Source organism: Sceloporus undulatus, chromosome 6 (assembly GCF_019175285.1).
Source record: "Sceloporus undulatus isolate JIND9_A2432 ecotype Alabama chromosome 6, SceUnd_v1.1, whole genome shotgun sequence".
NCBI classification, from domain to species: domain Eukaryota; kingdom Metazoa; phylum Chordata; class Lepidosauria; order Squamata; family Phrynosomatidae; genus Sceloporus; species Sceloporus undulatus.
The window spans coordinates 59,156,112-59,181,972 of NC_056527.1; the positions used below are offsets into that span (position 1 = coordinate 59,156,112).

Genomic DNA, 25,861 nt, shown 5'->3' on the forward strand with positions numbered 1-25,861 from the left:
AGAGTGTAGTGTGGTAATCTACTGGATCCATCACAGTTGATGTGAAGTTTAATCTTTCAATCTTAAAAAGAAATTAGGAAAAGGCTGACATTCTGCTGTAAGTGCTCAATCTAACTTCAGCAAAGATCCAACATTATTATCTGATTACTGTGTTTTAAAGAGCACAGACACTTAAACTGTAATAAAATATTTTCAGGTTTTCCTTGCTAGGTAATAATAATAATAATAATAATAATAATAATAATAATAATAATAATAATAATAATAAGTATCTGTCACTAAAAGTCATGGCTTTGGTTTGAATCTAAAGTGTAATAATTCTCCACTATCAGTCTCACATTTCTCAGTAGTATGTTGCTACTGAGGATATTATGTTGAAAAGTAGCATCCCTAGTAAAAGTAGCATCTTTCAGTAGCATGTTGCTACTGAGAATATTATGATGAAAATAATAATATTCTCTTTTCTTTGTCTTCCTTGTTGCTGCTTCTGGTACTGCTACTTGGAAGGGAAATGAAGAGGAAGAGTTCCTTGTAGGACTTATGGAGAGAGAATTTGGGAATAGTGAGAACTGAAATGATTTGGGTTGAATTCAGGGATCCTTACCCAGTCCAGATTTTAATCCAAGATTAAGAAGAGTTTCAGGAATTGTAAAGATATCTTCTCACTTGAACACCTGAAATTTGTTTTGATTTGTACCTAATTCACTGTTTGTTAATATATAGGAAGACAAACAGCTACTGGACAGGAGCAGTAGTGGTGGGTGTCACTGACATGAGCGAATTGTGACACCATAGCTAACTTTGGTTGGCACTGTGCACAGGAAGATGTAGGTGGCCCTCCTTGTGTAACCTCATAATCTAGTAAACCCTATGATGAGACACCCCAAGTGAGGCACAGGCAAGAACAAAGCATTAACAGAAAGGGAAGGAGGAAGAGACAAAGGGTTATCACTTTGGAAAAATTAGACAAGAGTACAAGAAAGATGCCAAGACAAATAGCAGACACCTTTAGGAAGGCAAATGGCATTCAGAGCAGCATTACACATAAAATAGGGACATGGAATGCAAGGAGCATGAGCGAAGGGAAGCTGGACATAGTAAAAATGGAAATGGAACACATGAACATACCAGTACTTGGAGTGAGTGAGTTAAAATGGACAGGAATGAGTCACTTCGAATCTGACAACCACACTCAGGGTATGAAAAGTCAAGAGGAAATAGGGTGGCTTTCATACTAAGAAAAGATGTAGCAAAAGCAGTCAGATAATACATTACAAAAACAGACCAAATCATTACAGTAAGGTTCCATGGTAAACCTGTGAATATCACCATAGTTCAAGTATATGAATGAACCACAGATGCAGAACAGAAAGAAATTGATAGATTCTGTGAAGGAGTATAGGACGAAATTGACAGCACACCAACACAGGATGTCCAACTGATCATTGAGATTGGAATGCAAAAATTGGAAGCAAGGGAGAACCAAAAACAGTAGGCAGGTTTGGATTAGGCAAAAGAAATGAACCAGGTGAGCGTCTGATAGATTTATTTATTTATTTATTTTGTGAAGCCAACAACTTATTCATTGCAAACAGATTTTTCATACAACCAAAAAGAAGGTTATACACATGGACATCACCAGATGGTAAAAATCAAAAATCAAATAGATTATATAATTGGAAGTAAAAGATGGTGGGAGTCTATACTGGTGGCCAAGACTAGACTAGGCTCTGACTGTGGCACAGATCACGATTTATTCATATCAAAAATAAGAGTAAGACTCAAGAAGAAAATAAAACCAGTGATTATACCAAAATATAATCTGAATAATATCTTAATAGAATTTACTGACAACATATGAAACATATTTGCACTACTAAACATAATACAGTAGATCAAGAACCAGAGGCACTATGGTCTGAAGCCAGGGGTATAATAAAAGAGAAATGCAGACAGACACTTTCAATAAATAAAAAGAAAGAGGAAAAAACATGTGTGACAGAAAAAACACTAAAAGCAATAAAGAAAAGAGAAGACAAACAAAAGGGAGATAGGAACAAGCTAAGAATTATGAATGCAACAATACAATGGCTTGTGCAGAAATATAAAGAAAATTACTACAATGATCAATGTAGAGAAATAAAAGACAACAACAATAAGGGAAGAACAAGAAATATATTTCACAAGATCCAGGAAATCAAAGGAAAATTTAGGCCAAGGACTGGAACCCTCTATGACAATAAAAATAACCAATTCAAGACCAGGAGGGAATAAAAAGATGTTGGATGCAAAACACAGAAGAATTATACAAAAAATATGACAAAATGAAGGACACATGAAACAAAGTGACACATGAAGATGAGCCCCAAATTCTAAAAAGTGAAGTGGAAACGGCAATAAGAGAAATAGTGAAAAACAAATCACCAGGAACAGATGATATTTTAAGTGAAGTGCTGCAATCCATAGTGACAGAATCAATTCTAGTGCTAACGTATGTCAACAGAAATGGAAAACCAAACAATGGCCAACAGATTGGAAGTGATCAATATACATCGCTATCCACAACAAGGGAGACACAAGAGACTGCAGCAATTATAGGACCATAGCACTGATCTCCCTTGCAAGCTAAATCATGCTCAAAATTCTGCAACATAAGACTCCAACCATACAGAGAGAGAGAAATCCAGAGGTTCAAGTGGGATTCAGGAAAGGAAGAGGCACTAAGGACCACATTGCAAACATAAGATGGCTAATGGAGTGCACCGGGGAATTCCAAAAGAAAATTAGCACATTAGCCTTTGACTTCATTGATCATGAAGGCTATGTAATGCCATTAAAGACATGGGAGTGCCAACACATTTCATATTCATACCTTAAAGAAACACTCATAAATCCCATTATATGCACACACTTAGTTATCCACATTCAAGTATAAGGCATAAATAATGTTGAAATTACAACTTACAGAATTTGACCATGGAGTCAAGTTTTCTCAGAGTGTAGAGAACATTAATTGTACCTGATTTTAAAGAACCTTATAAGCAAGCTGATATATGAAACTATTATGCTTGTCTTGCTATGATAAATACTCACCAGCAAGATTTTTTTCTTGAGCTTTGTTGACAATGAACTTGGGCTTGCTAGAGAGGTTAAGAACAATAAAAAGGGCTTTTTTGGATATGTTCGCAGCAAAAGGAAGAAGGAAATGGTAGTGCCACTGCGTGGAGAAGATGGCAAAATGCTAACAGAAGACAGAGAAAAGGCAAAATTACTCAACACCTTCTTTGCCTCTGTGTTCCCAGAAAAGGAAAAGGGTGCTCAAGCTGAGGATAATGGAGCAGAGGACAGAATAGGGGAATTTCAGCACAGAATAAGCAAAAAGATAGTACAGAAATATCTTGTTAATCTAAATGAATCTAAGTCTCCAGGACCAGATGAACTACATCCAAAGGTATGAAAAGAACAAATGTACTATCGGAGCCATTGGCAATAATCTTTGAGAACTCCTGAAGAACAGGAGAAGTCCCAGGAGACTGGGGGAGGGCAAACGTTGTCCTCATCTTCAATAAGGGGAAAAATAGAGGATCCCAACAATTATCGACCAATTAGTCTGACATCAATACTAGGAAAGATTCTAGAGCAGATAGATCATTAAACAGAGAGTCTGTGAACATTTGGAAGGCAATTCCATAATCACAAAGAGTCAACATGGGTTTCAGAGAAACAGGTCATGCCAGACAAATCTTATTTCTTTCTTTGATAAAATTACCAGCTTGGTAGATGAAAGGAATGCTGTGGATATAGTATATCTTGATTTCAGTAAGGCCTTTGACAAGGTTTTCCATGACATTCTTGCAAACAAGCTTGTAAAATGTGGGCTAGACAAAGGAACTGTTAAATGGATCTGTAATTGGTTGACCGGCCGAACCCAAAGGGTGCTCAACAATGGCTCCTTTTCATCCTGGAGAAAAGTGACCAGTGGGATCCCACAGGACTCTCTCCTGGGCCCAATGCTATTCAACATCTTTACAATTACTTGGATGACAGAATTGGGGGTATACTTATCAAATTTGCAGATGTCACCAAATAAGGAGGAATAGATAATACTCCAGAAGACAGGATCAAAATTCAAAGCGACCGGAATAAAAGAAAGCTGGGCCAAAGCTAATAAAATGAAATTCAACAGAGAAATGTAAGGTACTGCATTTAGGGCGGAAAAATGAAACGCACAGATATAGGATGGGGGACACCAGGCTGAACAAGACTACATGTGAAAGGGATGTAGGAGTCCATGTAGACCACAAGTTGAACATGAGTGAACAGTGAGACGCGGCAGCTAAAAAGGCCAATGCAATTTTAGGCTGCATCAATAAAAGTATAGTGTCTAGATCAAGAGAAGTAATAGTGCCACTGTATTCTGCTTTGGTCTGGCCCCACTTTGAATATTGTGTCCAGTTCTGGGTGCCACAATTAAAAGAAGACGTTAAGAAACTGGAGCGTGTCCAATGGAGGGCGACTAAAATGGTGAAGAGTCTGGAAACCATGTCCTATGAGGAACGACTTAGGGAGCTGGGGATGTTTAGCCTGGAGAAGAGAGGGTTAAGAGGTGATATGATAGCCCTGTTTAAATATTTGAAGGGATGTCATATTGAGGAGGGAGCAAGCTTGTTTTCTGCTGCTCCAGAGAACAGAACCTGGAACAATGGATGTAAGCTACAGGAAAAGAGATTCCATCTCAACATTAGGAGGAACATACTGACAGTAAGGGCTGTTCGACAGTGGAATACACTCCCTCAGAGTGTAGTGGAATCTCCTTCCTTGGAGATCTTTAAGCAGAGGCTGGATGGCCATCTGTCAAAGATGCTTTGATTGAGATTTCCTGCATGACAGAGGGTTGGACTGGATGGCCCCTGTGGTCTCTTCCAACTCTACGATTCTATGATTCTATGACAATACTGATTACGTATTCTCAATATTTTGTACAAATACACCTTGTAAACAGATAGATGCTTGATCTGATGTACTTAGAACAGCAATAAAAAGTAAATGAGAATGTGGTCAATTTGGATAGAAATGGAATGCTACAATTTTTATGGCTTCCTCGCTTTCCTGGTTTCTCCACTGGGTGTTTGATAGAGTTAGCATATTTAAAAGAAGATAAAATACCTTTCACAGAAAGAAAACAACATTATGGATATTATAAAGGCTCTTTATTTCAAAACTGTATCTCAAGCTTCCAAGGTTTCTGTTCAGATAATAAAATCTAAAGGCTTGTTAAAATGTTTTTTTCTGTTCGCCACTAACCTAGACATATTTTTTTTGTGTTAAATGTTCAGTATCCTAGATAAAACTAGTCTCACATGGGATAGTGATTTGATTTCTGTTTCCCCATTTTCAATCATGTATACAAGTTTCACTAGTTTTACCCAGCAGATACTTGATTATGTTTATTTAAGTCATTTCCACTCCCTTAAAGCAGGTTAAGACTATTATATTTTTTGGTTAGAATTTTATTTGAATTAGAACTGGAGAACATTCTTTTAACAGCTAAAGCATTCAAATAGTTTTTCCACCAAAGTTGCAGCTTAATTTCAATGGTGTGAGGTGTCATCATATTTTTATATGGGGTACTCTCGCTCTTTTCTATGGGACAAGCTGATGCTATCATTTTTATGAGCAATTAGTAGAAAGGAACAGCATTACTCACTCTCTTTTACTATGTGTATTCATTCATTCATTCATTCATTCATTCTTATTTACACACTTTTCTTTGGTATTGTAAATCAGCTGGATTGAATCTTAAATCATCCTAACCACACCAAAGTCTACTTAGCACTGTGGCTATCATTCCAGTTTTTTTGCCTGACATTCATGTCATAGAAAATCTCAATTTTGTAATAAAAATCTCCAGAAAAATCTCAGGAACCTGGGACTTCCTCTCACAAAGCCACAGGTCTGACGAAGCAGCATGACAGAGGACCCAGAAAATTGTGCTGAGAATTCAAAGTTTATTTCCAAATGTCAACAAAGGAAAAATGTCCTCTGTGGAATCCATGTTCCAAAAATCCGAGACCCCAAACAGGACAAAATGGCTTATTTTTATAGTGACTTAAACAAAGCAGCTTCTTCAGTGCATCTTATTGGCTAATTTACAGTTCAAACATACAGCTTTCTTGCAATCGGGGCAAAGACACATGCATACAGTAGGATTGCATTCCATTCATTGTTTTCTCCCTTGACTACTCAGGCTCCCCTCTCCTAACCTTCAACAGGGAAGCCTCCTCCTCATGAATTATGTCTCTCAGCTAGTTCCTGGCTAGTTTCTGGCACCAAAGAATTCTAGGCCTTCACTTAGGTCAGTTTGTGCCTTTCATGCCTCTGCTCCAATCCTTGTTTACATTCTCGAGGGCCTCAATTCAAAATGCTTAACTCTGTTGACCATGGTGACTCCATCTTTCTACACATCTATTACAGCAGAAAATTCATCCACCACATTCAGAGCTAGCCTTCATAGGCTCTGTAGGAGATTTTGAATCCTTTTCAGATATGTAAGCTTCCCTGTCCCCTAGAGCAATTGAACTGTAAGTATTCTAACAGTTTTGTACTTTAGAGTGGTCATGAACACCCCATGCCTTTAGAACACCTAGGGCAACTGGAGTCAGAGGAGTTTTACTGCTACACTATAGATTCAAGGAAGCATTAACTTTGTGTTGAAAAGTATAAAATGGATGATGCTAGTGAATGTTGCTCTAGGAGATGCTAACAATCTTCTTAAAACTCAAAAGTGCAAGGACATTCTACAGAATGCAACAAGCTCCACCTGCTTCTGAATTAAGCCAATAATCATTATGGTAAATCAACAATGAATAATCGTTACTGTCACCTAGCTGTGCTTTACCCCCGATTGTGATTTCTGAATTATGGGTGGGTGGCTGGGTTTGCAGTGAAGACTTCTGTTTGTAGCTGTTCGTACTTATCGCTTCTGTATTCATGCTAATACAGAAGGCACTACCATATAACAGACACATACTTTTTTTAACCTAATGATTTTCATTTTTGGCTTTACTGCTACCATTTTGAGCTTTGATAGCCTTGGTAAACAGAATGAACCATTCAAGCCATATGAGCGATTGGTTGTATTGTCTGGATTTATTCCCTGCAACTGTTCTCTGATTATAGTTCATGCAACTAGTGGAAGAAGAATAGTCTTACTATTGGGAGTTCACATATAGTACATTCTAGGTTTATAATTTTGTGAAATCTTCGGTTCACAGTCTCCAACATATTCTCAGATAAAGCACATGTGCGGCCCTTGGTGTGGGTTCTTGGAACAGAGATTATCTTCTGTACATATTTGAAAAAGTGACTGTACCCAGAGCAACACAGAATATTATATTGAATTTTGCATGTAATTATGATGATGTGGATCATGTGGAAAGCCTCCAGAGATGGTCAGCAGACTATTCTCCCAAGGCTTTCATTTCTCCAAATCCTACTTGTTTGCAATATTTATCTTTTGCATTCCTTTGTTTGACTTTATATGTTCTTTCCACATGAAAATTTGTATAACATATGCATTTTCTATAATGCATGCATGTATTTATCTACATTTTCTGAATGTATGCAAATTTGCATATATTTTCTCCACTTAGTAAAGCATGTAGTCTATGGTATTTTAAGTTGTATGGCATTGTACAACATTTTAAAAATTGCATCATTCTGCGCATAAGAAACACACTACAAGCCTTTTGGATGTCCACATTTCTGAAACAGGGTACATATAGCCTTGCAACAAGTCTCAGGAGGTGAAAAATGGGTATCCATTCAAAACCACCAAAATCCATTTACATCCACAATGCAAAGATAATGATAATTGTTTTAAAAATCATCATCTGGTAAGATTCTTACTTTTTGGTGTATCAAAGTAACATTTAACTGATTATTCTGAAGATGTTGGTATTGGTGGGAGGTTGCAGCTATTTATTCATTTTAAGTGCATGTTTAGCAAAAGAGAAACTCACTAATAATGCATTAGCAATATGTTACCCTTTAAACAATAAGTGATAAGTAACATTACCAGAGTTTCTTTCTTTCAAATATAGCGAGTATAATTACGCTTGAAAAATAATTTTTCTTTCATATCTAAGTCTATTTCAAAAAGCATGATGAACCCACCTATTGGCTTTATCATATTTTTATGGCTTGGAGTACAGCTTAGTTATTGAAATTAATCCTATAGTGGCAAACCACAGATCTAAAGCCTACATAATCACAAGGTAATGACAATATTTGTTAAATATTATTTAATTTATTACTATTATTGTTAGCTTAAAGATATGGCATTTTAAAAACCTGAAACTACAAACCATGACTCTGGAGAACCAATTTCATTTTCATTTTTAACCCAAATGGAAGAAGACTGTGAAAACCTCAAATCTATTAAAATGGAAATAACTGTAGATTTTTTATTATTCTTATTTGTATTAGATATATGATAAGATTTGACATTCAGATATAGCACTGCTGCAATCATTTGAATGCAGAATAAAATAATGGAAAACTTTATTAAGTTAACTGCCTGCCAGGGCTGCCACTGCCTTAGACACTGAAAATTTTATATTATAACATCTGCATCCAGGATCTCTAAAGCCCACTGAAGTAATGTAATTGCAAACAATTTTGTTGCCAGACCTCCAGAAACTGGAAGCAATGTGTGTAAGATTCAGATGATTTAATTTCTCTGTTTTTCTGAGACCTATTCTTTAACCTACTTTTTGTGGTTACATTTTAAATATTTTCATATTGCCACTTGTGATAAGCCCTTTTGGAATTCTTGTCTTTACAAGTCTGAATATTTAAGTAGATTGCTTTATGAAAGTCATGCTCATAGAAATAGGATAATCAACTCTGTATGAAAAAAATTCAACTTGACAATTCATAACATGTATAGTAATACACTTTTCTCTCCACATTTGCTGGGGCTAGGGGCACAGGACCCTTGTGAATGTCGGAAAACAGCGAATAATAAAAACACTGTGTTTTTTTCCTGAGAGAACACCTCTCTAGGAATCTCTAAGTCCTCCAATGCAACTCTGTGGTGAACACCTGCCAGATATTGATCATAGAATTGCGCTGGAGGAGCTACAAATGTTCTCTCTGGGAATCTCTAGGTCCTTCAGTGCAACTTTTAGTTAAAGTTGACCATAGAGTTGTGCTGGAGTACCTAGATATTCCTAGAGAGAACATGTTAATAAAATCTGTGAATAATCAAAGCTGCAAAAGTCAAAGCTGCAAATGTAGAGGGATGAGTGTATATGTTTTTCCCATTTTCTAATAATGGATGAAAAATTTGCAAAGGTTTGAGAGCCATACATGCCTTACCTTGGACCTCAGAGGTTAACCCCATGCTCTCTGAACCCCAAAAGTGAGATTAGAACTTATGTTTGGTTTTGAAGATGAGGTCTCCAGCCTAAAACAGGGGTCAAAAGGAAAACATGAGAAAATTGCCTTCTGATAAGAAGCTTTAATTTTTTTAAAAGTGCTGGTGCAGATGCTAGTAATGGCATCAGTAGTGGTACCTGTCAGATATGCTATGGTAAAAAGATGGCCAGAATGGACATGTGATGCTGCCCTAACATAGAATTACTAATAACCTGTAACATGTCCACCTGTCTGTGTTTTAAAATCTTAACACTGATTGTTAATACCTTTCTGTATTGTGAAAACTCTACACCATCTCTCCCATAGTTTCATTATCTGCAGATGTTTTGGGATCTATACTGAAATATGACTGCACCCTTAAAATCATTCTATTTGTCCTCAGCCATACATCTTTTCAATTTGAGGTTATTATTTATTTAGATAAATAAACTAGTTATTCTCTGATCCCAGCCAAAAGATTGAAAAGATAGACAAAGCCAACAATATTACAACCATCTATTATTTAAAACTTGGCACCTTGGAGTCTTTGGTGCCAAAAGGGAATAGTCATATATTCCAAGATATATGTTGAGGTGGGAATGCTAAGAAAACTCTTCTCTGTGTCCCTGAACTTAGCACATCACATTCAGATACCTTTCACATTTAAGCTCCAGCTAACTTTTTTAGACTGTCATTTATAACCTGTCATATAGAGGTGTATTGCATCAAAAGGTATTTGAGCATTCAAACACATGGGCTAGGGTCAACTCATAGAATCGTAGAGTTGGAAAAGACCACAAGAGCTATCAAGTCCAACCTCCTACCATGCAGGAACTCTCAAGCAAAGCATCCCCGACAGATGACCATCCAGCCTCTGTTTAAAGACCTCCAAGGAAGGAGACTCCACTACACTCTGAGGGAGTGTATTCCACTGTCGAACAACCCTTACTGTCAGGAAGTTCCTCCTAATGTTGAGGAGGTATCTCTTTTCCTGTAGCTTGCATCCATTGTTCCCGGTCCTTTTCTCTGGAGTTTGTTCCTTCCTCAGTATGACATCCCTTCAAATATTTAAACAGGGTAGTATTTTCAAGGTTTCAGCTTCACAGTGAATCTCTTTGCAGGATTTTCATTGATGCTCATGGCTAAAATTAGTCTAGTCAGAAAACGGTGGGCCAGAAGTATCAAGCAGGTTCTCTGCAAGTAATCCTTTCCAATTGTCTCAAGGTACTGCTTAGAAGATTCAGAGGCAGGCAAAGTATATGATCCAAACAATGGGGCAAAAGAAGGAAATTGGGAGCAGGAATCCTGTGTGTACTCACAGGGATATAAGGCAGCAGTTAGCAGCAGATAAAATGCAGTTGCAAATAATATGTTCCTTAAAATAATCTTCTGCATTTACATAGTTGTGGAAAGGATACTTACCATTCAGAAGGGCCTATATATAGTTGCACAACCTCATGTTAAATTTACACAAAATAAGCCCCAAACGGTTAATAATATGTGAAAACTGCATTTTTGAAGACTTTCTTGCAGTGAAAAAATAATTGCCAAGGATCCTTGCTGTTTTCTTCAGGAATAAAAGTAGTGAAATATTACATGCCTAGTATAAAACACTCTCCTAAAGTTTTTTGTGGGTTTTTTTGGGCTATGTGGCCATGTTCTAGAAGAGTTTCTTCCTGACGTTTTGCCAGCATCTGGGGCTGGCATCTTCCTTTCTCTGAAGATGCCAGCCACAGATGCTGGTGAAACATCAGGAAGAAACTCTTCTAAAACATGGCCACATAGCCCAAAAAACCCACAAAAAACTATGGATGCTGGCCATGAAAGCCTTTGACTTCACTCCCCTAAAGTTCTATGAATAATTAAATGTTTGTCACATAGTTGTTTAAGGTTTGATACTACTCTTTACCTGATGTTGTTTCATTATATTTGATACACATAACATATGGTGGAATTTCATATTTGATATGAATCAGCATGTAATAGTATGCAATACTAATATTTGAAAAAAATGTTTTATTAATATCTGTCAAGTACAAAAATAAAGACTGAAACAATTGGTATCAAATTTCACTTTGAATATTTATTTCAATAAGACTAGTCAAATCAAATTTTATATGCATCAAACCAATGGCCTTTGCAGTTTTTATAAGTACAGTACAATAAATGCCACAGACATTACCATAGTAAAATACAGATGCCATCATAGTGCTAACACTAAAACCATTATTTATATTAAAAAATCTATCTAGTCATTAGCTTTATGCTACTTTGATATACAGTACATAAGCAAACTGATTCTTGACATCAACGGCTAGTAAAAAAATAAACAGAAAAAAAATTATATATGGTATTAAAACCAAAAAAAAAAGTTCTTTTTTTTTAGCAAGCACATAAAACCACTGAATTCATTTAAAAATGAAAATGTCAGGTTGAAAAATCACAACTCACAGGGTAAGGTCAACTTATACTTGAGTATATACAATACTTTAGATTTAGTCTTGCATTCATTATGGTGATGATACTATGCTACACTCAGATGTCAATTTACAGCTTGAAGAGCTATGGTTAGGATCCATCTGTAGCAATCTCCTTGTACAACTCCTTGTTACATTAGTGGTTGTACCTTAGTACCATCAGCCCTTCTCATGCACAGATTTTTTATCCACGGATTCAAGCATCCACGGCTTGAAAAATATTCAAAAAAGTATAAATTCTAAATAGCAAACCTTGACTTTCCATTTTATTTAAGGGATGCCATTTTGCTCTGCCATTATATTTAATGGGACTTGAGCATCCATGGATTTTGTTATCCACGGGGGATCCTGGAACCAAACCCCAGTGGATAACAAGGTCCCACTGTATGTACAAGGCATCCAGTGAAAGGAGGTATTCTTCTACAAGTGATTCTCTGTTCTGGACAATGCAGTGAGCTGGTTTGGCATCTACTCCACCATCAAGGTGAGCTGAATATAAGAGTAAGAGAGTGATGCAGGTTGGAAAGAAGCAGGGTGGGTTGCCAGAACGAAAAGTTTGTCAGGGTGGAACATGCTTATATTATAATGTCTTTTCATGTATTTCTCCTCCTTGTTGTTCAAGCCAAAATCCCATATAAGTATGCCTGTAGGGCTTTTGGCTCCATCAAGATGAGTGTAAGAATTCTTTGGGATATTTAGCACCTCATATAACTACTAACAGACCGCATAATTGTGTTCATAATTGCTGTGGTCTGTACATCATTTAGACTACATCCACACTCAGAAATAATCCAGTTTGACACCGCTTTAACTATCATAGGTCAGTGTTATGGAATTCTAGTTTCTGAGAAATGTTAGAGAGCTCTGGTGCCACAACAAACTCAGAATTCTATATCATTGAGCCATGGCAGTTAAAGTGGTGTGAAACTGGATTATTTCTGCATTGTAAATGCTGCCTTAGTGATGAAACTTTTGCTGATAAGTCTTTGTGCTCTGCTGTCTTATCTTAGAGTCACCCCCATGACAAAATCAGGTCACAATGAAGTGAAAAGTAGGACATTATGGAGGAATGCAATATATAGTGCAATTGTATTATAGACAATGTAGGTGTATTATATGTAGGTATGCAGTAGTTTGGCTACAATGTCCTGTATCTACAAAATTGCATTTACTGGATATGTACAATATTTTAGATATATTGTAGATATCGGGTAGTTTAATTTGTTTAGCCTGTTACTTTACATTATAATGTCATAATCACATCTGTTTTCTTACACGGGCTAGATTTATCTTCTTTTTCTAATAATAATAAATAATAATAATAAAACTTTTGTTTATATCTCGCTTTTCTGTTACAGGACAATCAAAGTGGCTCACAACATATTAAAATCCACATTCACAAAACTATGTGCCAAATTCCCCCCCTTAAAACAGGATTAAATGTTTTCTAAAAATCTTCTTCTACATTAGACATTCAGCTAAATTTGTTCTTGTCTCAAAACATTTTCAGATATTGTATACCTGCTCACTAGGTACTTATTACTACTGATTGATAAGATAACCTTTTCAAAAGCAGCAGGCTTTACTGGGGACAAAAATAACTTCAAAATGAAGAGAGAGTATCAATTACAGCTGTTGAAAAAGATAGTAAAAAGAGAAAAGCACAACTCCATATAATAAAAAAGGCTTGTACGTGCTGTAGCAAGAAGTGATAACAGACTCTTGAGAGTTTATTCAAATCTCCTTAATAATAATACCAACTTGTTCAGCTGCCTTTAATTTTTATTTCATTTTTAAAACATCTTCCTTTTCCGTTAGGTAAATGCATGTCTGAATATCTTACCTTCCAAGACCCAACAGCAAGCCTGATAACAATTGAACTGCTGGATTAAATATTAAGAAGTATTTATAAAAACCTTTATTTTCAATAAATGTTGCTCAGTAATGTAGAATAATGTGTAGAATTATACTTAAAAATAAGGAGTATTCATTATTTTGTATGGTAGCACAAAAATAAGAATCAGATGTAAAACTGTAAATGACAAATCACTCAGGCTCTGACTGATTTGCAATTCTAAGAATGTTGACATGTACCAATCCTGTATACAGTGCATTGTATAATGAAATATCAGTTTCCACCATGATGTTCCATACGGATATTTGATACTGACACAAATTCTGGGCTTAGCACAATACACATGAGATCATGGTCACTGTACACATGAGCTCTTGGTAGCTGAGAAGAAGAAATTGTACATTTTTGCATCTGTTTTCAATTAACAACAGTCAGTTCGTAGGGTGCATTTTGTTGGCCTCCATGATTAGAGGTCATAATTAAAGTGTGGCTAGGCATTGTACGGCAAGCCAAGGCATGTGTTAGAGGATGGAGCCAGAGATGATTTAAGGCTCAGCCACCCCCACATGAGCCCTTCTTCAATTTTGTTGTGACCCACCACCAACCCCTGCCCTTTGTGCAGTATGAGCTTTGCTGTTCCCTTTGGGATCGGATCGGAATTTTCTCACCTTTGCCAGGTATTTTTGCCTATCTGTATCTGTGGGGCTTTGTCAATTGGATAGTGTGGGTCTTTAGGTTGTTATTTAGCAGATAGTGGTGGTGGTGGTGGGGGGTGAATATAAGAGTTTGGTGCACACCTTGGCAACCTTTTGGTGAAGGATTGTGCTCTGGAATAGCTTCCATGAGTCAAAGGATCTTTAGTGCTGACTTGGAGGTTTGCTGTCTCTTACAAAGTCATGGGATTTGGGGGTGAGTGCCCTAGGTTTTCCTTCAAAAATAGTTGGCCGGATACAATCCAGGGTTTTGGATTGCCTTCGGGGTCTGGTGTTTTGCCCAAGGGAAGGCTGAGGGTGGCATCTAGCTTCAGCTGGTCCCACATCAGGATGCTCCACTTTCTTTTTTCCCCTTTTTTATTGTTAAAACAAGTTTTTACAATGTATGATATACACTACAATATACATCTACATTGCATAGATATATCACTGTAATCTATTTCCTTCTTTTCTAAATGACATTCAAAAGTAGATAGTTACATAAAGATGAGTCTTTTGACATTTTTTCATTAGTGTTTTTCCAGATCCGTATAACAAGTATGCATGTTTCCTTATATATGATTTGTTCTCAAATCAAATTATTATAATTTTAAGACCATAATGGATGCTCCCCCTTCTTGAGCTCTCCCAGGTTTCATTTGTTAAATAGGTGCTTAGGTCAAATAATATATGATGTCTAGACTCTTGTCATCATTGTTCCAACTCTAAACAACGGTTAACGTTTACTATGCTTTAGAGAGGTCCATAAACCATACTTTAATGTTGGCTTGTAATAACAAACCATAAATAAAACAAGTCACAGTCTTACTGTGCCATACAAGAGGAAGAAACAGGAGTGTGACCTTTCATTGCCATACTAGAGGAGAAAACGGGAGTGTGACCTTTCTTGTGTAACACTAAATAATACTAAATCGTATTGCATCCCCAAAAGTGGCTAAATCCAATGTTAGAACCCATTAGAGTAGTTTCATTGACATCAATATAATGCTTTTAGTGATGGCTAAGAACTTCACTTTATTTCAAAAGACCAACTCTTGTTGGGACTAATATGGGATTTAGCACAAGACCACTGTCTAAAGATTTACTTTGAGCATGATTAAGCAAGTCTGGATCTAACTCATGATCTTGAATCCTAACAATTAGTGTTGTGGGTGAAAAATATCATAAAAGATATCCTTCCAGCCACCTTCCCCATCTATGAAAAAAAAACTCCATAGTTCATGGACCAGAAAGTTGGGATCTAAGATACAAAGGGGCGGCCTACACAAGCCAAAAGCCTGTATTCTCCCCAGCCCCATGTAGTACTGTTTGGATTATGCAGGCCATTTGGGATTGGACAGATTGGATGTGGCTTTGGTGAATCTGGCCTAATCCTGGGCCAAAAGAGCCTTAGCATGGATCAAAATAACCCATTTGTCACAGAGTTTTGTGGAAAGTCTATGGCAAACCCCAGTAGACCAGATGGCAATGTGCACCCCTTAGCTCTTCCTGCCATTGCCACTAGTGAAAATACCACACTACTTCAGCATGGAAATGGGGCACCTGGTAGCAGTAGGCAGATCTGTAAACAGCCACCCATCACTGCTCCAGCCCAGGGACCAATCTGTGTTGGGGCTTGACCTGGGCTAACCTGTCCTGTCTGCTGAAGGCCTAAGAGACTGAATAATAAAGTTAGGTTTGCTTGTACTATATATAAGAACACTGTATATAAGAACACAAAAGTTCATTCATGTGGCTCAGTGGGTAATATCTGTAATGACTTGTTTAATCTATTGACCAGTTTCTGGTCCTCAGTCTGAAGCAGATACAAAAGGAAGATATGAGAGTGATATACTGGACACCAATGACTGGCAAGGTCACTATATGTATTATGTACCAATACATATGTGTGATACTTTGCTCTTTTATTGTATGCCTGGTCTATGCAATTGACTTAATCTGTATTCTGAGAGCATTGTATCTGTTCAGAAATAAGAGATATTGAGTTCAAGTGGGAGTAACAGTGCAATTCTATTCATCACTATTCAGAAGGAAGTCCCATTAAGCTCAGTAAGGATTACTCACACCTAGGTGTACAGAAATACAATCTTTTTTTATAACATGTTCTTTTTATCATTCTTAGCTTTTGAAGAAACTTATGGAATACATTTAACTTTTTTGTTGTTGAAAAAATAGGTTTTATAGTTCTAACATCAGTTAGTATGCACTTTTATTTAGGATAATAATAATAAATGAGTAAGTGGTTGAACAACTGGTTTAAATTGTCCCATTTTGGGGGGCGATTTAAATCATGATTTAAACTGATGGTTAGTATGGTGCAGTATTAGGTATTTTCAAAGTGTTCAAGTAAATGTGGAGATTATTTACATGCATCTAGGTTGAGATCTATACTGAATTTTGAATTTCTGATCCTAAGTGTTCAAAAGGCAGATGGATGTCATGTTGCAGAGCTAGAAAACAGATTGGATACATATTTTTAAAGAATAGAGCAAAATACAGCTTGTAGATATTTGAGCTAAAAATGAGGTTCAGATAATTAGTTCACAAAGACAATGTTCCCTGAAAACTGAGCTTTAAGTAATTTTTCCACATGGAGAACACACATAGTTGGGAGAATTGTGAAAATGAGCCCAGGATTCCAGTGACACTTTGTGCAACTGTGCTATAGACTTTGTTCAAGACATTTTGCTGCCCAGGTTAGGAGAGTAAATGTTGCCTTTTGCTCAAATAATCAAAGTGTATAGTACCAAAAGCCAGCCAGTGGCATTTTGTCACAAGGTATAACAAAGTAGATAGTGTCACAAGGCAAAAAATCTTAGAACATCATCACCCCATCCCTGTGAAGCTATATTAATAATATAATATATGGTATATAGTAATATTAAGGCAAATAACTAACAGGTTTGGTGACATTTCATGGCACCCAAAATCTAGTCCCAGAAGTGACTGCCTCAGGTTTCTTGATAATACCTTATTACATTGGTAGTAAATGCATTAATTAAATGCATTACTTGGAAGCAATGTGCTATTGATTTTGGTGGAATTTGATTTCCAGTAAGGCCGTAGTGTGTTGTACGCTTCCTTGGAAGTAAATACAATAAGACTCAATAGTGTAGTTACGTCAGTTTAGAATTAATGCTCTTAATGGATGCAGAGTAGATATTAATGAATATTATAGCTATATTTCCAATTAACAAAGGGTTAACAAAGGGTGTTCCTGGACTTTACTTCTTTAAGTAGTGCTAGACACAAAAATAACAGAGACCACTGTTCTTTCAACAGCTTCCACTTTTCTTATGATTACCGTTTTGATGGCAAAACTTACAGGTATATGCTTTTTCAACATACCAGAGTGGATAGTAAGGCAGGTTGGGCTGTTTTCCCATGTAGGATCCTCTATAGTAGAATCCCATTCTTCCCCAGGTCAGGCTTTACTGTATTGTGTACTTCAGACATGCTTCTGCAGCCCTAACTGAACGTCTATCTTTCCCCAGTTCTCTTTCCTCATCTTCCCCATGCTGATTCTGCATAAAGCTTCCAACTAGACAGGGTCTGCAGGCTGGGGGTTGTCCTATAAGAAACTTTTTAAAAGGAACTTCTTTATCAGAAGCTTTAACTGAGATACGCCTGTAGCTCAATCACTTTACTTGCTAATTAGCTTATTTGCTGTTCACCGCTATGATCTTTGGAATAGCGGTATATAAAACAAATTATTTTTAATTATTATTATTTAAAATGCAGTAAACCTGGGTCACATCTATTCATTCTGCAGTGTAGAGTCACTGGCAGCTGTGCCAGTGTCTTCCCTGGAAGATAGATACCACTGGTGAGACATACAGTCAGCCTTCCATAGCCACAGATTTTTTTTATCCATGGATTCAACCATCCACTACTTGAAAATATTAGATAGATATAGATAGATTCCAAAAAGCAACCATGATTTTATCACTTTACATAAGGGACACAATTTTATTATAGCCCTTGGTATCTGCTGGGGTTTGGTTCCAGGGCTCCCAATGGATACCAAAATCTATACAATGGCATAGTAAAATGGTGTCCCAAATTTATATATATATATATATATATATATATATATATATATATATATATGAATATTTTCAAGCCATGGGTGGTTGAATCTCTGGATAAAGAATCTGAGGATATGGAGGGTCAACTGTATTTACTAGAACTTGAGCATCTATGGATTTTGGTATCCAAGAGTGATCTTGGAATCAAATTCCAGCAGATACCAAGGGCCTACTGCATTTTCATATGAATATTGATATGGGAAGTCTGCACATCTGTGTGTGATTTCCAGCCCCAATTCCCATGAGAAACTTGATTCTATGCCCAGTTGTAGCTGTTGCTGCACTAGGAGAGGGAAATTACCTAAGAAAAGAATGTCATTTTCTCAATGAACCAATACAGCAGTATGATAAATGGGAAAACATGACATCTCTGGAATAGAAGTGTTGTGCTGAAGGAAGAGACCTGGATGCCACACCTGTGAAATGAGGAATTGGTTCCTTAGGTGAACTTTGGTTTCATTTCCCTGTAGGCTTACAAAGCAGTTTCTATATTTATATTGCATGTGCTTATATATGATATTCATTACATTTGCTTTTTTTGTGAATGAAAATTTGGATTTGGGAAAAATAAGTGATTATGATTGTGTGTTGTTGTTTTTTGGTTTGTTTGTTTATCTTCCATGGCTAAAGAAATAGCTCAACACTGTGAATATAAAAATGAGACATTATACAGACAGGCCAAAATAAAGCTGCCTCGGGCACTTTGGAGGTAGAGTTGTTTCAATTAGGCATGCTCCGAGAGTCTGGGGAGATTACCGCACTAGGGTAAAAGTGTTCCCCAGTGTGTTCTCACGGGCATGAGCCTGGAGCGTAATGAGAACCAGAACGCTAGTTTACCGCACGGCAGAATGCCGCCATCGCCGCCGGGCGTTCCAAATGTGTTCCCAATGTGTTCCCAATGTGTTCCCAATGTGTTCCCAATGTGTTCCCAATGTGTTCCCAATGTGTTCCAGGGACACCATTTCTGGGAACGGTTTTGAACCGTTCCCAGAAATGGCGTCCCTGGAATACATTTGGAACACATTTGGAATGCCCGGCGGCGACAGCGGCGTTCCGCCGTGCGGTAAACTAGCGTTCTGGTTCTCATCACGCTCCAGGCTCGTGCCCGTGAGAACGCATTGGGGAATGCTTTTACCCTAGTGCGGTAATCTCCTGGAAGCTGCACCAAAGCTGCACTCCAGTCCTTAGGACTAGAGCAAAGTGACTCGAAGCAACTTTATTTTGGCCTGTCTGTATCAGGCCATTGATTCTGTATGACACTGTTTAATACATGCATACCTGTTCATATTTTTGGAAGAATTGAGGAACTGATCAATTTAGCCATGTCTTTTAGTTTAAGTAACAGAGTTCATTGCATTCTCAAACTCTGGTCATGAAGGTCTTGTGAAATATCCTAATGGATAGGTGTGACACCTTCTTTAAATTTTTACTTGATGTATCAGTTTCATATATTTACACTTATGTCGGTGCCTGGAATAGCAGAATAGAAATATTTCCTTTGTATCAATATTTTATTTAGTTTTGAACAAGTTATATAAGGAGACAGGAGACAGAAATGTATAAAATATTTATTTATTTACCCAAGGAGGTGACTTTGCAGTTACAATGTGGTGGTTTCCCATGTTAATTTTCATGCTGGTAGTACATAGGGCTAAATTGTGTACATTTGACTGCCCTGAATTACATTAGATTTATTTAAAAAAAATAAAATGGCTTGTTAATAATCTGTGGCAAATGAACCCATAAATTTGTCCATATGATTGTATTTGAAAGCATCTAGACCAGCGACCCCTTTGGGGGTCGAATAACCCTTTCACAGACCATCAGAAAACACCTATTTCCGATGGTCTTAGGAACTGAGACACAACAATTTTATGGCTGGAGGGTCACCACTATATAGAGAAACTATATTAAAGGATTGTGGCATTAGGAAGGTTGAGAACCATTGATCTAGACTGATGGTGAGACTTTTGAACCCAAAAAAAATATGAGTTTGATTTGGAAGTGTGTTGGTTGAACTTTTTCTCAGTGATTTTTTCTCTATTTCTTTTTATCACAACTGAAATGATAGAAAACCAGCCTGTATTTTCTTTCTTTGGAATTTAGTGTATACAGTCTCTTTCTTGCTGTCTAGTATGCTTTCTAGTCAGAAACTGTAACTAGTGTTTATCTGTATGTAATTGGTTCTTAAGATCTTTTGACGACTTTTACTGCTACTGGAACTCCATTAACTACATTTTCTCCAAGGACTACCCCCATATTGTGGCTAATAAGTTTCAGTTAAGCTAAATTCCAAGAGAGAAGGTAACATTTATAGCGTTCAGACTATTCTGACATACAAAGCAGTGAAACATTAAAGGAACCTATGCCTTAGCAGCTCTCAGCATAGTGGCAGATTGGAAAATGAATATACAGTAGAGTCTCGATTATCCGACTCTCGGTAATCCGACATTCCGGATTATCTGACGTCGGATAGGTCAGTGGGCGTGGCTTGGAGCCCTTGCCACGCCCCCAGTCGGAAAGGGCTCCAAGCAAAATTTTTTTGCAATTTGTATTTTTATAATGATTGGAAGGTTTTTCATGGTGATGGGAAGGCTTTACATGGTGATTGGAAAGCTTTTCATAGTGATTCAAGGCTTTTCATAGTGATTGCTAGGCTTTTCCTATGACCCTCCGGATTATCCAACATTTTCGGCTATCTGACCTATGGGACTGCCAGTTTACATTGGATAATCGAGACTCTACTGTATTTGTAACATTTATTGCAATTTATTGTTGGTAGGTTTCTAAATACAGTAGATACCAAGCATGGTATACTATCTGCCATTACTTGCAATTTAGTGACATCAGAACCTGTTCTATATTAGCATTAGCATTTATATGGCATATTCATACCTACATGACAATTTTAGTGGTTCAGTTGTCAGATTATCAGTTAGTTGCCAACTCCAGCACTCCAAAAGACACTCATGATATTTCAGTACTTGGTAAATGTTTCTATTTTGCTTTTAACCTTTCACTTTTCTTTTTAACCAAATGCCCATCTGGTAGCAACATTCACTATAAACATAGCATCGTGTATTTTTTGAAACAACCATACCTTCTGTCTCTCTCCCTAAGCAATCTTTTCCTCACACATCCCACGGTATTCTAAGTTCTCTCTAATTTCCATTACTCAGAATTTTAACTCTCTCTTAGCCAGTTTAATAGCTCTGCCTTGTTAAGTCAGCTCATTTATACCTGCTGCTGAGGTCACTTACAAAAAAATAGTATTCTCTAAATTGAGTCTGAAGCTTTGGTTGCAGAACAGAGATTTTTCTTCTTCTTTAGCAACAATATTGATTTCCACTGAGGCAAACAGATGAGCCTTTTTAATGCAAAGTGCTAGAATTCACTAAAAAGGTTAAAACTGAAGTGAGTAATCTTCGGCACATAATATGCAATTGTTAATTTTAGCTCTGTGCGTAGGAGCTGTTATGACTTGAACAGCCGGCTGTAGCCTTCATTAGAGAAGAAGCACACAGTTTTTTGAGACAGGTGGAGCTGGATCAAGCTGTGAATGTGATTTGCTTGAAGCTGGTCATTAGTGTTAGAAATCTGGTCGCTATTTATTTTATCTTTTTAATTATAAGCATGATTATTGGTATTTACGTTTTGTCTTTTTCTCCCTCCCTGCCAGGTTGATGACAATGATCTCTCAAACGCTCTAAAGGAACAGCATGGAGACTAGCACTCTGAACTGTTAATGGGGTCATGGGACTCACGTTGTCATTGATCACTTGTGTGGATTTAACCAGTGAGGAACAACAGAAACTGATAGAAAGGCATCAAGAATTAAAACAGCACTGAAGGTAAATGGCTTCTTTGTAACAATAGAAGAAAGAGGCTTTATTTTAAATGAATTAGAGCCTTGCTTATACGTCCAGGTCTGTGGGGTGTAGCATACGTATATGTTGCTTGTTTGTATTTTCCAAACAACGGGGTTGGGATTTAAACAATTTTTTCTATTGTATTTTATGAATTTGCGAGAAAGAGTAGTATAATTTCAGCTATAAATGCCCTCCAAATAAAGGGGTAAATTGTAGCTAAAAATATTATAGTACAAAAAAGAATAGAACAACTTGACAAAGTGACAGGATAATTTAGACAATAAACTTGGTTATTTGAATGTTATGAACCTCCTCTTTAAATTATGTGCCTTTTGCCCCAGCGTTCATATACAATGAAATCTGCAAGTTTTAAAAGAACCTCATTGTTCTTAGTGCCCTGTTCTTTGCAAAAATCATGCTCCACTTGAAAATTTAATCATTGAGCAGGATATTTGGTGGTCTTTCTGCTAAAATGCCAGATCTATCGCCAGAATAAATATAGGAGAGTTTTCTAAAAATTTAAAAGACCTCAGTGACCTTCAAGTATTTTTTGAAACAAACAAAGGAGATATTAAGAAGGTCTGTTTGGTACAAATTACAACCTTTATAAGAACCATGCTGAAGTCTAGGTTTATCTAATAACTGTTATTAAAAGGTGATAAGGGGGAATACAAAAAAAACTGTTGTGAAATAATTCCTCTTCTCCACTGCATTTATTTTTAAGATTTTTTTTTTAAAGGACAGCGTGGTGAGAACAAAAAGTTATAAATTATTCATGAGCGACATTTGACAACTGATCAGTAGGGAGATGTCAGAGGGGTTTTTATGGGCATGGAGAAGGAAATAATAATAAGCTTCAGCATTGAAAAGATGTGTTGAGCTCCTATACAGCTGAGCATTTTGCGCTGAGAGCAATGCCATGCAGTTAAGACATCTTCATTAGAACCACCCCACCAACGGCTTTTAGGAGGACTTCCACTGTTCTGGAGTGGAACATGTGGGGCAAAAGAATCGTGCTTTTTAAACAATGAAGCTGTCAATTTAATGCCAAGACATGATCAAAAGTGTGCTTTATTGGAAAATTTAGAATTAATGTTTATCTAGAATTATTAACACATCAACCATTGGTGTGCTCACTGTTTCTTTTCGTCCAAGGAATGTAATAATCCTTTTAGTGTGTACATAAGGAAAGGACTGACTGGTAACAGTGTGGCTTGTATTGTTTGTGTATTTTTTTTTACTTTCTGGTTGAGAGTCTTGTCTATGTGATGCCCCCTTAAGCTAAGAGATGGATGTGTTATCATGTATTCGTTGTTTTGGTGAAAGAATTCCTGTCCATTTATACAACTGCAGCTGTGGGATGAAAATGGCAATCTGAAGAACTGCTCATTGGTTGTAAGCAGGCAGTTCTACTTGTTCGCTCCGACACAATTCAACTTTCACCTGGAGTGAAACAGTCCATTACCGGCTGCTGAATTGTATTGCCCCGATTTTTGAGCTCCTCTTAGCTCGTCATGAAGGAAATAAAAATATGTCACCTAGGAATAAAACAGCAAATTTCATCTGCTATTTTGGGTTTTTTTATGTCTTGACTTTACAGGGCATCAAATCTTGTTCTTGTAATTTTGACCTAGAAGAATGTCTGAGCAGGGTAAAGCAGAGGAAGCTGGAAATGATCAAGATTTGGCCATCTCCCAACAAGAGAATTGCATTCTTGGCTCAGAGTTAGATGAAGATGGCAAATCAGACCAGGTAAGTGCATGAAGTAACTATCAGTTAAATGCAGTGCATGATGGTTTTCCTCCTTGCTTCCTAATCCCCCCATTTTTATTTTATAAAGATTTCCTTCTATTCTGCCCCACTTTCTGCCCTTTCTTTCAACTATGCATTATATGCCTTTGTTTATTTAGTTTTCATTGGGAAAGTATGTGAGTTTATATCAATTACCTTCAGATAATATTATCACTATTAATTTTACCTTTATCAAATTAAAACAGACCAGTTCAGAACTATCCCAAGAGACAAAACTGTTTAGAAGCATGGCTGTGAGGTCAATTTTACTGATAACTTTTGTCTGTTATCTACCGTCAGATTCTTGCGATAAGTATTGACTACTGAAATGTTAGCCTGCTTTGATAAAAATATGGATGTAGGTTTTTATTAGGCTTGCATTTGTTTATCTTTTAAAAAAATCATATATATAAAACTAGAATTGAACTTTGCTTGTTACCCTAATGAAATCTATGGAAAGATTTCTTCAAAGGATAACGTTAAGTCCACTTTTTTAAACCATTTGACAATCACCATGTGACACAGGTTCTTCATGAATGATTTAATGATGTCCAGTTATGTGTACTCTCTTCCATTAGTTATGAATAACTTGTTATTTTCTGTTCACAGAAACGAAATGGTAACCAGAACCAACAGAAAAAAAGATTTAAGGTAGAGTTTTAATGGATTCCTCAGAGTCACTGTGAAATAGGTTTAGGATAAAACATTCCATGCTTGTGGCTGATCATGAAACTTTTTTCTTAGTTGGCTTGCTTGTTTTCATTCATGGTGTCAAAATGTCAGGAAGATTTTATGAATTATCAGCTATTTCCATATAGATAGATAGATATAGATATAGATATAGATATATATCACTGTTTAAGATTCAGGTCTTTCCATACATTTACCTTTGTGCTATCCACTGGCAAAGGAAAAAATGTTTATTTTTCCTGTTATAAACTTTATCTATGTGAGCATTTAGCAATTGAGAGGAGTGAACAAGTGTGAAGATAAAAATAGATGCTCACGTTTTTTAAAAATGCATAGAGACTTTTTTTTTCATTTGATGAACATTTGCCTTTTGACTGCTATTTTGGTTTTCTATTAAATTCTTCATACAGAATGAATTATTTCATCCCAACTTATCTCTATGTTGCCCTCCATCATGTGCCCATAGCTATCCAACAGCAGGGACATTCAGACTTTTGTTGGTATCAGATCAGTCCTTATTTACGTGAGTCATGCCATACGATTTTTCCCTTCTCTTCTGTGTTCCAGTCAGGAGGGAAGGGGAAACTGGTGCGAAGTCTCGCTGTATGTGAAGAATCATCCCCCCGTCTGGAAACAGAGAATGACAATCAGGTATCTAAAACTGTTGCTATTAGCTGCATGGTTACATTTCCTGTTTTTATGCATGATGCCATTTTAAAGCGTTTCTTGATTTTGGGAAACCGTTCAGAAGAGCATACTTTATTATGATAATTATTATTACTGAAGTTGTATTTAGCGTGTACATATTTTGAAATTACCTAGTAGCGCGACAGTGTGTCACAGGGTGTTATTTGCTCTCTTTTTTTTCCAGAGCCCCTGAAAATTTCAACAAATGGAAAAGAATTCAAAAGAATTCAGATTAATTATTTTTTAAAATATTAAAAAGATAGAACCGCTA

At 36.7% G+C, this 25,861-nt stretch overlaps 1 protein-coding gene across 11 annotated transcripts in view; it reads left to right on the plus strand.

Moving 5' to 3' along the window:
- Positions 1-25,861, plus strand: part of ARPP21 (cAMP regulated phosphoprotein 21) — a 257,279-nt gene that overhangs the window by 124,169 nt on the left and 107,249 nt on the right. For 8 of the 11 annotated variants that reach the window (XM_042472521.1, XM_042472515.1, XM_042472523.1 and 5 more), the window contains exons 2-5: positions 22,233-22,404; positions 24,023-24,174; positions 24,823-24,864; positions 25,471-25,554. In XM_042472521.1, the coding sequence (XP_042328455.1) occupies positions 24,061-24,174; positions 24,823-24,864; positions 25,471-25,554 (240 nt within the window). In that variant the 5' untranslated portion in view covers positions 22,233-22,404; positions 24,023-24,060. Of the gene's footprint in view, positions 1-22,053; positions 22,142-22,232; positions 22,405-24,022; positions 24,175-24,822; positions 24,865-25,470; positions 25,555-25,861 lie in introns of those variants that run through there. The other 3 variants (XM_042472516.1, XM_042472517.1, XM_042472522.1) reach the window with 3 other exon arrangements.